Source organism: Protomyctophum bolini, assembly GCF_963924005.1.
Source record: "Protomyctophum bolini genome assembly, chromosome: 16".
Lineage (NCBI taxonomy): Eukaryota > Metazoa > Chordata > Actinopteri > Myctophiformes > Myctophidae > Protomyctophum > Protomyctophum bolini.
Genome location: NC_137877.1, coordinates 41,090,006 through 41,101,772, shown reverse-complemented (window position 1 = coordinate 41,101,772; position 11,767 = coordinate 41,090,006). Strand labels below are relative to the sequence as shown.

The window sequence follows — 11,767 nt, the reverse complement described above, 5'->3', positions numbered from 1 at the left end:
TCACTGCAAGGAAACTTACTGCGAGCACAACTGAGAGGAGAAGATGAATAAAGTCCGTATCCTCGGTAAAAATCCTGATGAACCGGCCATTAAACCGGCTCCCCCCCCCCCCCTCCCCCACCACACAGCCAACTGAGGGTGATTTTCGACCGAGAACCAAGGCCGCCGTCCCCACAGCTAGCTGTGTTTACCTCCCACTATCTGGACTTTGAGACAACGCGACCCTGAGACCCACCACAGTGGTGTCTCACCATGCTGTTTATAGTGAGGTAAGGTATTAGGTATACCACTTCACCAATATACCACCACAGTGTCGTCTCACCATGCTGTTATAGTGAGGTTATAGTGAGGTACCACCACAGTGTCGCGTCTCACTCCGCCTCTCAGCCATTATAAAATACCCGGTAACCCGAGACCTCTTGTGGCTTATTGCTTTAGTACAAATGGAAATGTTATACTGTTTGTATACAACACACGCTCCAAATGGACCCTTATGGGTCTGTAGCTCTGAGAGTGTAGTGTACACATGCAACCATTTGGTTACATTTGTACACCAGTGGTGTTTTTGTCGACTAAAACTAAGGTGAAAAATGTTCGTCGACTACCTTTTTTCACTGAGGAAAACGAAATGGAAACTAAATGAAAACTAAGCTATGATGACTAAGACTATAAGACTAAATGCATTGATAATTTCGTCAACAGATAAAAACTAGACTAAAATGTTAGGAAGGGACTAGTGGACAATCATTTTACATTTGGTTGCATGCTGAAAATAGCCGCGTTGTGAGCTTGTAGATCGGGCTATTTTCAGCAAGTGTAAAATCAGTCATTACGACGGCATCAAGGCCCGCCAAAATACATTTTAGTCGACTAAATCAACTGTAGATTTAGTCAACTAAAATCGCATGACATTTAGTTGACTAAAACTAGACTAACACTAAAACATTCCAGGTGACTAAAATGTGAATAAAACTAAATGAAAACTATTCAAGAGACTATGACTGAAACTAAAATCAAAATGTGCTGCCAAAAACAACACTGTTGTACACGCTCTGACAGTATGGGGATGTCATTTACAGGGACGTCTTTGGACCAGTTGAAATCATATAGTTTGGGGCGCCCGCTGGCCTAGAGGTCCAGGCGCATGCTCTGGCCTGACAGCGCATCGCGTGTTCGAGTCCCGTTCCTGTTGCTGCGTGTCTCTCCCCTTCTCTCTCTCTCCCTCTTTCCTGTCATTCTTCACTTGTGACTATCAATAAAGGCAGAAAAGAAAAAAAAATTAAAACTATATAATAATAGCTAATTCTGGACCAGATCTGAGTAGTTATGAATTATGATATGACTTAAGAACTTGATCTGGCCTCGATGGGACTCTCTCTGATTCATCCAGGGACGTCTATCTTAGTGGGCAGAATTTATTTTGGTTGAAATCAGGTGATGTTCTGGGTCAGATCTGACTAGTGTTGGTCAGTGTTGGGTTTTCAGCCGTATAGTCTGAAAACCCACCTTTTCAGACTCCATCATGGCCCGTATAGCACTTGCACTAGCCCCTTAGATAGCACTTTATGTAGACTTAGATGGCATTTTTTACAGACTTATAGCATGTTATGTAGACAGCAGAATTGCATTGTAGCCTATGCAGTCATAGCACTTACTTCATAGTAGCCTACATAAATTATGTATTAGGCCTACAGTTTATATAGTTTCATTATATAGATATTCCACTGTTACGTTCTTAGCTTACGCATGTTTCATGATAACTATACTTTTTATGTATGTGTGATATTTTATTTTATTTTTGTTCTTGCTTAATGCTAAATCGCTCTGGATTAAGAGCGTCTGATAAATGCCTAAATTGTAATATTGTAAAATTGTTTGACTTGATCTGGCCCTGATAGAGACGTCACTAATTCGCCCAGGTGCTTGCTGGGAAGATATCAACCAAAAATAATAACAACCACAGCATTCCATATTGTTATAGTGGGATACATTATAGTCCAAGGCACTTCTTCCTTTGTATTATTTGTATTATCGATGATGCAAATTATATTTGGAGGAACATTCTTTCAGATTTTACTAATAGCTACAGTAGTCTACATCAATATTTAAATACTTTTGCTCGACACGTTATTAACTGCAAGTGACTCATTTTGCTATAATTAGCTCTTCTGGTTAATTAACATATTTTATTCGTGGCTGTTATTTATATTCATCCCAATTTGGACTGAGGTCGATTTAAATAAAAAGCCTTTTTAAAATCAGTTTTCGGGTAAAAACCCTTAATGTTTCTATGTCAGTGGTGTTCAACCTTTTTCACGTGAAGGACCCACAACATTCTCTGTATTTGGCTGCGGAGCCCCAGCAGATATACAGCTTGTTAGATCTGCTTTTTTTCAATAGCTAAAGCATAACAAAATGAAAATGCTTAAAACACCAAAAAGGGTTCCCGTCCTGTGAGTGTGCTTCCCTAATTTGCCAGCAGGTGGCTCCAAGCAACCTGTTAATATTTGACTTACACTTATATGGAGCTGTTCTACTTGACAACTGTATGTCCAACGTCCAATACTTTTACTTCTGCTCCACTACATCTGATCTCAAGAGGAAAATATTGTACTTTAAACTCCACTACAATTATTTGAAAACTTTAGTTACTTGTTACTTTGTAGATTGAGATTATTATTATTAGTACAAAACATACATTGACCTGCACTTCAGATTTCGGCCATTTGTAAAATAGCAGATCTACAAGCTACAGATATGTTGTACTTGCCCCAAAGGTCATGCCCACTTTTCCCGAAAAGTATGTCGTGATAGGTCAAATTTGAATTACCTTTCATTTTAACACCTTTATTTTTTTACTCTACTTGCAAATTGTGGAGCTTATATATATAGGCCTAAAATATCATAATTGCGTTCCAGGGGGTCCCCCAGCTAAATGATAGTTTGGAACCAAATGGGCCTTGTGGGTCTGTAACTTTAACGGGTCCATTTGGTTCCATTTTGTACACTCTCGGAGTTAAATTAAATTAATTAATTTTACAATATAAATTGGGGTCTCCAAGATAGAATTGCCGTTAAATGGGGGATCCGTTTAGACTAATGCATGTCACACTGGGGGGGGGGGGGTCCTTGAAATTAAACGGGTTGAGAATCACTACTAGAGCAGTAAAAATCTTCTCTTATACGGGGGTCCCTGGCACATCTTTTGAAATGGGGGGTCCGCGGGCTAAGGAGTGTCATTTTGGGCGTCCTTGACATGAAAAACGTTACCACTGCCATAGCCATATAGCTATATATATTTCAGGGATCCCTCGCCTCCCCTATACACACACTCTCCCGTCCCATGCATCCCACGCTATAGAGGCTGTGTCAGGAGCAGTGAGCATGTTGCGTTGGTTTCTCCATTCCAACGCGTTCCTCCGTGGAGGTGTGAAGTGTTATTCCTGAAGCGCTCTGTGACAGTCCTGTGGGAGACGAGCTCGGTCGCAGCAGAGCCATCTCTGTTGTCAAGGTTGCACCGCATGCTGCATAATGTAACACAGGGACGTGCAGAGAGAGACTGAGACATGGTGGAGAGGCGGGGGACTGAAATCCCCTATATAAGAGGACCAAAACAATAACAAAAACAATAGCGAAAATAGCAGATCTATACAAGCTCACAGCTTGTAGATGAGCTATTTTTGGGGAGCAACCCATGAGCACTCTCTATCTACTGGAGAAGCGGTGTACGACAATGGATTTCAAGTTCATGAAGAATGCTGCTTTCCTGTATCATGGCATGGAAAGGACTGGCATTTTGTATTTTCTTTCACCATACTAAATACTGCATTCGTGGTCTGAAGAGGGCAGTTGTTTTACAGACGGGTGTAAGGGCAGTCCCTGTAGAGTAGACAGGTTGTGTATAGCCTACAAGGCCGGTTCTATAGGGCCCTGTAAGGCCCTCCAAACGCACGCTTGGGCGCGTGATTTCGTTCAGAAACCAAACATTGGCGGTATTGTCTGACAAGCGTGTCCATAAACAGCTTAGTATACAGTAAGGGCAGTAAGCTCACAACGCGTCGCAGCGCGTCACGTTGTGAGCTTGTAGATCGGCTATTTTCAGCAAGTGAAAAAAAAACTGTCATTACGATGGAATCAAGGCCCGCCAAAATAAAATTAGTTTGACTAAATTATCTGTAGATTTAGTCGACTAAAATCTTATGATACCACTTAAAACATTCCAGGTGACTAACATGTGACTAAAACTAAATTAAAACTATTCAAGAGACTAGGGGCTGTATTTTGCGTGTCTTAAGTACCAGGTCTTATTCCCTAACTTGAGTAAACTAAAGACCTGGAGGTGTGATCAATGCCATTTGGCTATTCTGAGTGGCCAAAGAGCATTGATCACGCCTCCAGGTCTTTAGTTTACTCAAGTTAGGGAATAAGACCTGGTACTTAAGACACGCAAAATACAGCCCTATGACTAATACTACAATAAAAATGTGCTGCCAAAAACAACACTGCTCTGCAGCGGAACAGATAATAATGTGTTTGGTGTCAGATTATATACCTCCAGTGCAGCCACTATCCATCTATCTGCAACGTTTGGTAGACGGCGTGGTGTCGTGTGGTGCAGGAATGGAAGCCCCATGTGGCGAGATGAACGGAGCCGTTTGTTTGTGAGGATCTGACGAGCAAAAAAACCCAACAAAACAACAACGGCGTTGATTTGTTGAGCTGTGAGGTTACTGTATATATCAGGGGTGCCCAAAAGGTATAGATCGCGATCTACCAGTAGATCTGAAAGGCTGTGCAGGTATAGACCATGACCCTAAAGAGTATTTAATTTAAATATATATATTTTTAAAACTATTTTTGGCATCTGCCACTTGAATTCAAGCCAGGTGACTTGATTGATTGACATTAAAAAAATGCCTCAAATCCACAATGCAATATTTTGTTTTCAAAGAGTGCTGTGCACAAACGTCGGTAGCATTATGAAATACAAAAAACCCCCTACCTATTCCATGTCTCCCCCTCTATTTCCTATTCCAAGTGCATTTGTCTTATCATGCCAGCACCACTATTCTAAAGCCTATACATATTTAAACTATTTTCAGCAATGGTGGGTGGATCTTGTTGAGCTGGTCATTTTGAAAGTAGCTCTCGAGTCAAAAAAGTGTGGCCACGCCTGCTGTATATACACCCTCCAATGCAGAGTATAGACTATAGTGACATTTAAAGTAAACATTATGTAAGTGCTGACATTCAAGAAAGAAAGAAATCGCAACAAACTCAAATGTACCAAATAATTCATCTCATAAAGTAAACCTACATGTGACTCCGTCGCGGTCTAAAACTATACTTTAACTGCAACATTTGTTTCTTTATTTTCCACCAGTAATTATCCCCCGTCAGTGACACCATACAGTACCTGACTGTTGTAAAGTCTAACTACTGTCTGAGATGTCTCTCGTATCCTAACCATAAAGTATGCTACAGTTCATGCAGTACACAATACATATCAAGTATACACTAGTGTAAGTACACAGCCATGGGCGATCAGATTATAACACTGACGAAGACCCACAGTGGTCGAAACGTTACAAATAAATAATTTTCCTGGGAGCTACAATTCAGTGCGAGGGCATCCCTTCCTTTTTCACCAGACAGTGTACAGTACAGTGTGGAACTCACTGGTTTTTGATTGATTGATTGATTGATTGTCTTTATTAACGGTGTGCATGGACAGTATACAGTACTGTATGGGCCACACCATAGACATCAAAGGGGGCTTCATCCCCTGCCCTTGCCCAATGCAACATTTACTATAGTGAAAGAAATGCAAATGCCCTCCTCTCCTAGTTTCCATGCCATACCGGAAGAGAGATGATGCAGGGACCCCTTAGCTGAGAGAGAGATGAAGCAGGGACCCCTTAGCTGAGAGAGAGATGAAGCAGGGACCCCTTAGCTGAGAGAGAGATGAAGCAGGGACCCCTTAGCTGACAGAGAGATGAAGCAGGGACCCCTTAGCTGAGAGAGAGATGAAGCAGGGACCCCTTAGCTGAGAGAGAGATGAAGCAGGGACCCCTTAGCTGAGAGAGAGATGAAGCAGGGACCCCTTAGCTGAGAGAGAGATGAAGCAGGGACCCCTTAGCTGAGAGACAGATGAAGCAGGGACCCCCTTTAGAGAGAGAGATGAAGCAGGGACCCCTTAGCTGAGAGAGATGAAGCAGGGACCCCCTTAGAGAGAGAGATGAAGCAGGGACCCCCTTAGCTGAGAGAGATGAAGCAGGGACCCCCTTAGAGAGAGAGATGAAGCAGGGACCCCTTAGCTGAGAGACAGATGAAGCAGGGACCCCTTAGCTGAGAGAGAGATGAAGCAGGGACCCCTTAGCTGAGAGAGAGATGAAGCAGGGACCCCTTAGCTGACAGAGAGATGAAGCAGGGACCCCTTAGCTGAGGGAGAGATGAAGCAGGGACCCCTTAGCTGAGAGACAGATGAAGCAGGGACCCCTTAGCTGAGAGACAGATGAAGCAGGGACCCCTTAGCTGAGAGACAGATGAAGCAGGGACCCCTTAGCTGAGAGAGAGATGAAGCAGGGACCCCCAGGGACCCTCCTCTCCTTTCCATGGCATACCGGAAGGCAGCTAGCATTCAGGAGAATTGCTTTTTTTCCCAGTCTCCTGAACTAATTTGTTTCTAAATCCATGTCATACTCACCACATCTCCAGTAGAGTGCATGGGTTGCGCCCCGAAAACATGTTGTGAGCTTGTAGATCTGCTATTTTGGGCCAAGAGTGCCCTCTCATGAGATTTCAGCCCCCATGGCCTCTTCGCTGCACCCTGCCCATGAGGGTCCATTTGGTTCCATTTGTACACTAAGCTTTAGCTGTCACTTCAATATATGTGAATGGAAATGGGTTCCATGGATACCTTCAAGCCTCCCCCTGTACAGACATGCCAAATGTATGCCAATCTCATGCCGTTTTATACATGCAGTACAAATGTGTAATTTCTGCCTATTGTAAAAATGAGACCACTGTACTGTTTCTATAGCTGCATGGGACAACTGTTCTACATCTAGATACCACTGTACTGTATCTAGACCACTGTACTGCATCTAAAACTGCACAAGACTACTGTACTGTATCTAAAACACTGTACTGCATCTATATCTGTATGAGACCACTGTACTGCATCTAGACTACTGCAGCTGCATCTATAGACATCTGAATCATAGGCGGACTTTGAACCAAACGCCAGGGGGTGCGACTGCTTGGCTATCGACTCCTGCGCGCACGCAAAGCGTGCGCGCGCGATTTTTTTAACCTTTATTTTATTATTTTAGCGTTTTTACAATGCCCTAACCCCTAAAAATGAGTTATTTAGGTAGTACAGCAGCTCACACACATACACACATGCACTACAGCCGTACAGCGAGGCATCATATCATGATAAGAGAGATGATTATAAACTACAGTCAGAAGCCATAAGTTAAAAAAAAAAAAAAAATCATTTTTCTTTTTTTTGCCAGGGGGTGCAGTGCACCCCCTGCACCCCCTTTAAATCCGCCCATGATCTGAATTGGTCTATAAACCACTGTACTGCATCTATAGACCCCATACATTGACCACTGCACTGCATATAGATCACTGTACCAGTGCCAGGCTCAGCTGTCACTATAAAGACCAGACAGAAGGGATTTGTCTTTAATACAGATTGACACATATCCATTGACTGGGCAGCTCTATGTGTAGGGGGCTAGGGGCAAGATATCTCACAGCCTGAAACAGCTTGCCTCCAGTGGGGCTAGGCAGTCACTGCGAAGGCTCGGTAGATGAAGTACTGTGGTCTACATTTCCACTAGAGTGGTCTACTGATGCACTAGAGTGGTCTAAACATGCACTAGAGCGGTCTAAACATGCGGACTAGAGTGGTCTAAACATGCACTAGAGCAGTCTAAACATGGACTAGAGTGGTCTACTGAGTCCTGACACAATAAAGTGGCCTAGGCATCACTAGAGTGGTCTACTGAGTGGTCTAAACATGCACTAGAGTGGTCTAAACATGGACTAGAGCGGTCTGACACAGTTCCGTCTCTATCCTTTAATTACTCTATGGTGCCAACTCTCTTTACAGGTATGTTTTATCAAGTATAGAGGGCTTAAGTGGTACTGAATAATATGCAGCTCAATGAAAACAAATGAATCCTTGTGTGTGTGACAGAGGACTAGATCAGGGTAAATCTGCGGTAGCAGTTGTTTTTTTATCACAACAAAGGATTAATAACTTTTATCGTCCCATCCCTAGAGAGGTCACCAAGGAATCCCTGTTCAAGTAGAAACACTAAAGTAGAATTACTAAACTAGTAGCCTACCATAAACAAAACAGGAAGTTCTTGCTTCAGCAGGAGTTGTTCATCTCCATGTTTGCCACAGACAAGAGAATAGATGGGTGAAATGTTTTGTTTATTTTAACACGTAACTAAAAGGAGAAAAAAAGGGTTTGTCCACTGCAGTACACAGTACTACACCACAGCCAATGGAAACAAAATAATATAATGTATATAAATAAATGTTATGTGCAGAATATGCATCAAATGTTTTACAAACTCAGTTTAAATGCTGTACATATTTCTTGAGGCATATAAGTGGAAATAAAGATTTTTTTATGTATCAGCATTTTTAACAATTACATTATAGGTAAATTCCCAAACTCCAAACTCAGCAGCTCCGACTGAAAACGTAACCCATTTAGACCTGAGAACAAAGGACCCCAGAAATTATATGTAATTGCTGTCGCTGAGAACGAATATATTTTCCCCACATTTTCACGATTTTTTAAAAATAGCAGACCTATACAAGCTCATAACACAGCACTCGGTGCCGCACTATGAGCTTGTAGATCTGCTATTTTTCAATAGCTAAAGTATATAAAGGGGTTTCCCGCCCCCAAAATGGGTTAAACTAAAAGTTAAGTAGAAAGATCACACAGGTTCTTCTTCCTCCTTGATGTCCAGAGGACCCTGGTGGTTTGGACATCACACATGACTCCAAGCTGCTCAGCGGAGCCTGGGGGAGAGAGTTGAACTAATTTAACCCATTCTGACCTGAGATCAGATTCATACGAGGTTTCCACTGGACACACACTGGTCTGATTAACCCATTCTGACCTGAGATCAGATTCTAAAAATGTCAGTCGTTCTTCCGATTTTTCAAAAATAGCAGACCTACAAGCTCGTAGCGCGCCACTCGGTGGCGCGCTATGAGCTTGTAGATCTGCTATTTTTCAATAGCTAAAGCATAACATGATGCTGACACCAAAAGGGGTTCCCGTTCAGAATGGGTTAAGAGCAAAGAATTGGAGTCACGGGATGCATGTTCATGTGCATGAAACCAACACACCAGTGACCAGGCTCCGACGTTAAAGACCCTGTGGAAGGAAATTGAATGATTTGTTTCTAAAACAAACTTTGGCCTTTGGCTGAAAAAATGTAAAAGGAATACAAATATGCAACAATCAAATACAAAATAGCAGCTATACGGTATACATTTCAATATCAATGCGTAAAACTGCACAAGGCAATGGAGATAATGGAGACGTGGCCAGCATTACGAGCAACTACCTGGACTGTTGGCGGGCTCTTCAGCTGTCATTTTCCTGAGCAAGGCCACCTGTTGCCACTCGGAAAGCGGGGAATATCCGGTCCGGACCGCTGCCTTCCGGGCTTCCGTATACAGTAGGCTCCTCTTTAACGTGCTCCCATTCAGGACCTTGCATCTCTGTACAGAGAGAGAGAGATAAACAACCATGATGTGTGTATCATTTGGCTTCGGTTTAGTATATTATAGTATGTTATAAGATTTAAATTATTTTTTGATAAATTAAACTTACGGAGGTTCTGGACGTCTTCGGGTTGCTCCTGTTGGATGGAGATGGTCCTGGGTGGGTCAACGCTGTGAGGCTTCTTCTCTCCGGTGTGAATCAGTTGGTGCATTTTGAGATCCCGCTTTAGAGCAAACCTTTCCTCACACTGGTCACAGCCGTAGGCCATTCCTCCGGTGTGAATTCTATGGTGATCCTTGAGATGATCCAATCGATTGAACCTTTCGCCGCACCGGTCACAGCAGTACGGCATCTCGCCGCTGTGTGTTCTCCTGTGCTGGTTGAGGGCAGACCTTTGAGTGGTCACACTGGTCGCAGCCGAACGACCTCACTCCAGTGTGAGTCACCTGGTGAAGTTTGAGGTGTTCCGATCTGCGGAACATTTTTCCACACTTGTCACAATAGTAGGGTTTTTCTCCGGTGTGAATCTTCTGGTGCGCCCTGAGATTAGACGAAACGGTGAACGTCGCCGCACACTGGACACAGCAGTAGGGCTTCTCCCCGGTGTGGATTCTGTGGTGTTTCCTGAGATCCGCCTTTAAGGTGAACCTTTTCCCACACTGGTCACAGCCGTGAGGCTTCTCTCCGCTGTGAAATTCCTGGTGCGATTTCAGATGGCCCTTTAGAGCGAACGTTTTCCCACAAAGGTCACACGAGTAAGGCTTCTCTCCCGTGTGAATTCTTCTGTGACCTTTTAGCCCGGTCTGCGTATGGTAGCTTTTCCCACACTGGTCACAGCGGTACGGCCTCTCGCCGGTGTGAAATCTCTGGTGTATTTGGAGATAAGACGCCGTACTGAACCTTTTCCAACACGTGACACAGGAGTACGGCTTCTCTCCGCTGTGAGTTCTCTGGTGTTTTTGGAGAGTGTACTTTTTAATGAACTTTTTTCCACATTGGTCACAGCCGTGACGTTTCTCTCCAGTGTGAATCTTCATATGCGTAGTAAGGTGATTCCGTATTCTGAAGGTTTTACCACATTGGTCACAACGGAAGGGCTTTTCTCCGGTGTGCATTCTCTGGTGTAGTGTGAGAGTGCACTTTCGTGTAAACCTTTCGCCACATTGGTCACAGCCGTGAGGTTTCTCGCCGGTGTGAATTTGCTGGTGTGCCAACAGGCTGGATTTTGTAGTGAAGGTTTGTCCACACTGGTCACAGTAGAACCCCTTTGTTTTAACAGAGGACAGGGCAGGAGAGGTATCTGAGATAAAAAAACAAAACAAAAAAGCAAACAAAAACAGCTTTCAGACTTCAAATTCAGAGACTTCATTACAACAATTTACTTTGAAATATGGCAATGTCTCCGCATCCTTGACAAATAGTTTTAGTAGACTAAATACCAGTTTTAAATTAAAACTGTGAAAGATGAGGGACATCAGAATAAAGCAGACACAAGCCGTAGCCAGACCTACCAGACAGCCGCGGTCGTTTTCTCTGTCGGCCAGCGTCTTTTCCGGGTTTTTAACAGCTGGTGGATGGAAATTAAGCTCCACCCCTGTGGCTGAATGTCACGGGGGGTGCAAGCGTTTCCGGGAATCTGGCCGTCGCAGCATTCAGACGTGTGGGTGGAGCTTCTTTTCCATCCACCAGCTGTCTAAAAACCTGGAAAAGACGCTGGCCGACAGAGAAAACGGCCGCGGCTGTCGGCTCAGGTCTGGAAACGCTGAGGCCCCTTTTCCACCAAAAGAACTTCAGTTCAGAACCAGTGCCGTTCCGAACCGTGGTGCTTTTTGCGAACCGGTCGCGAACCGGCTGCATTTCCACCAGATTGACGGCCGGTTCATTTGGTGGCGCTATTATACCTAAACGGAGGAGGAGGATCCGTCATGCCCGCAGACGCCCCGAGGGCGTTGCACAACACAAACCGATGTAAACAGTATCCGCGAGGTTGTGATG

At 43.8% G+C, this 11,767-nt stretch overlaps 1 protein-coding gene across 1 annotated transcript in view; it reads right to left on the bottom strand.

Moving 5' to 3' along the window:
- The window catches only part of LOC308330979 (uncharacterized protein), a gene marked incomplete at both ends in the record, with an annotated part of 32,646 nt that extends 22,606 nt beyond the window's left edge, over window positions 1-10,040 (bottom strand). The window contains one exon of the mRNA XM_080786048.1: window positions 9,881-10,040. Within this exon, the coding sequence (XP_080642174.1) occupies window positions 9,881-10,040 (160 nt within the window). The remainder of the gene's footprint in view (window positions 1-9,880) is intronic.
- Between the last annotated feature and the right edge of the window lie 1,727 nt (window positions 10,041-11,767).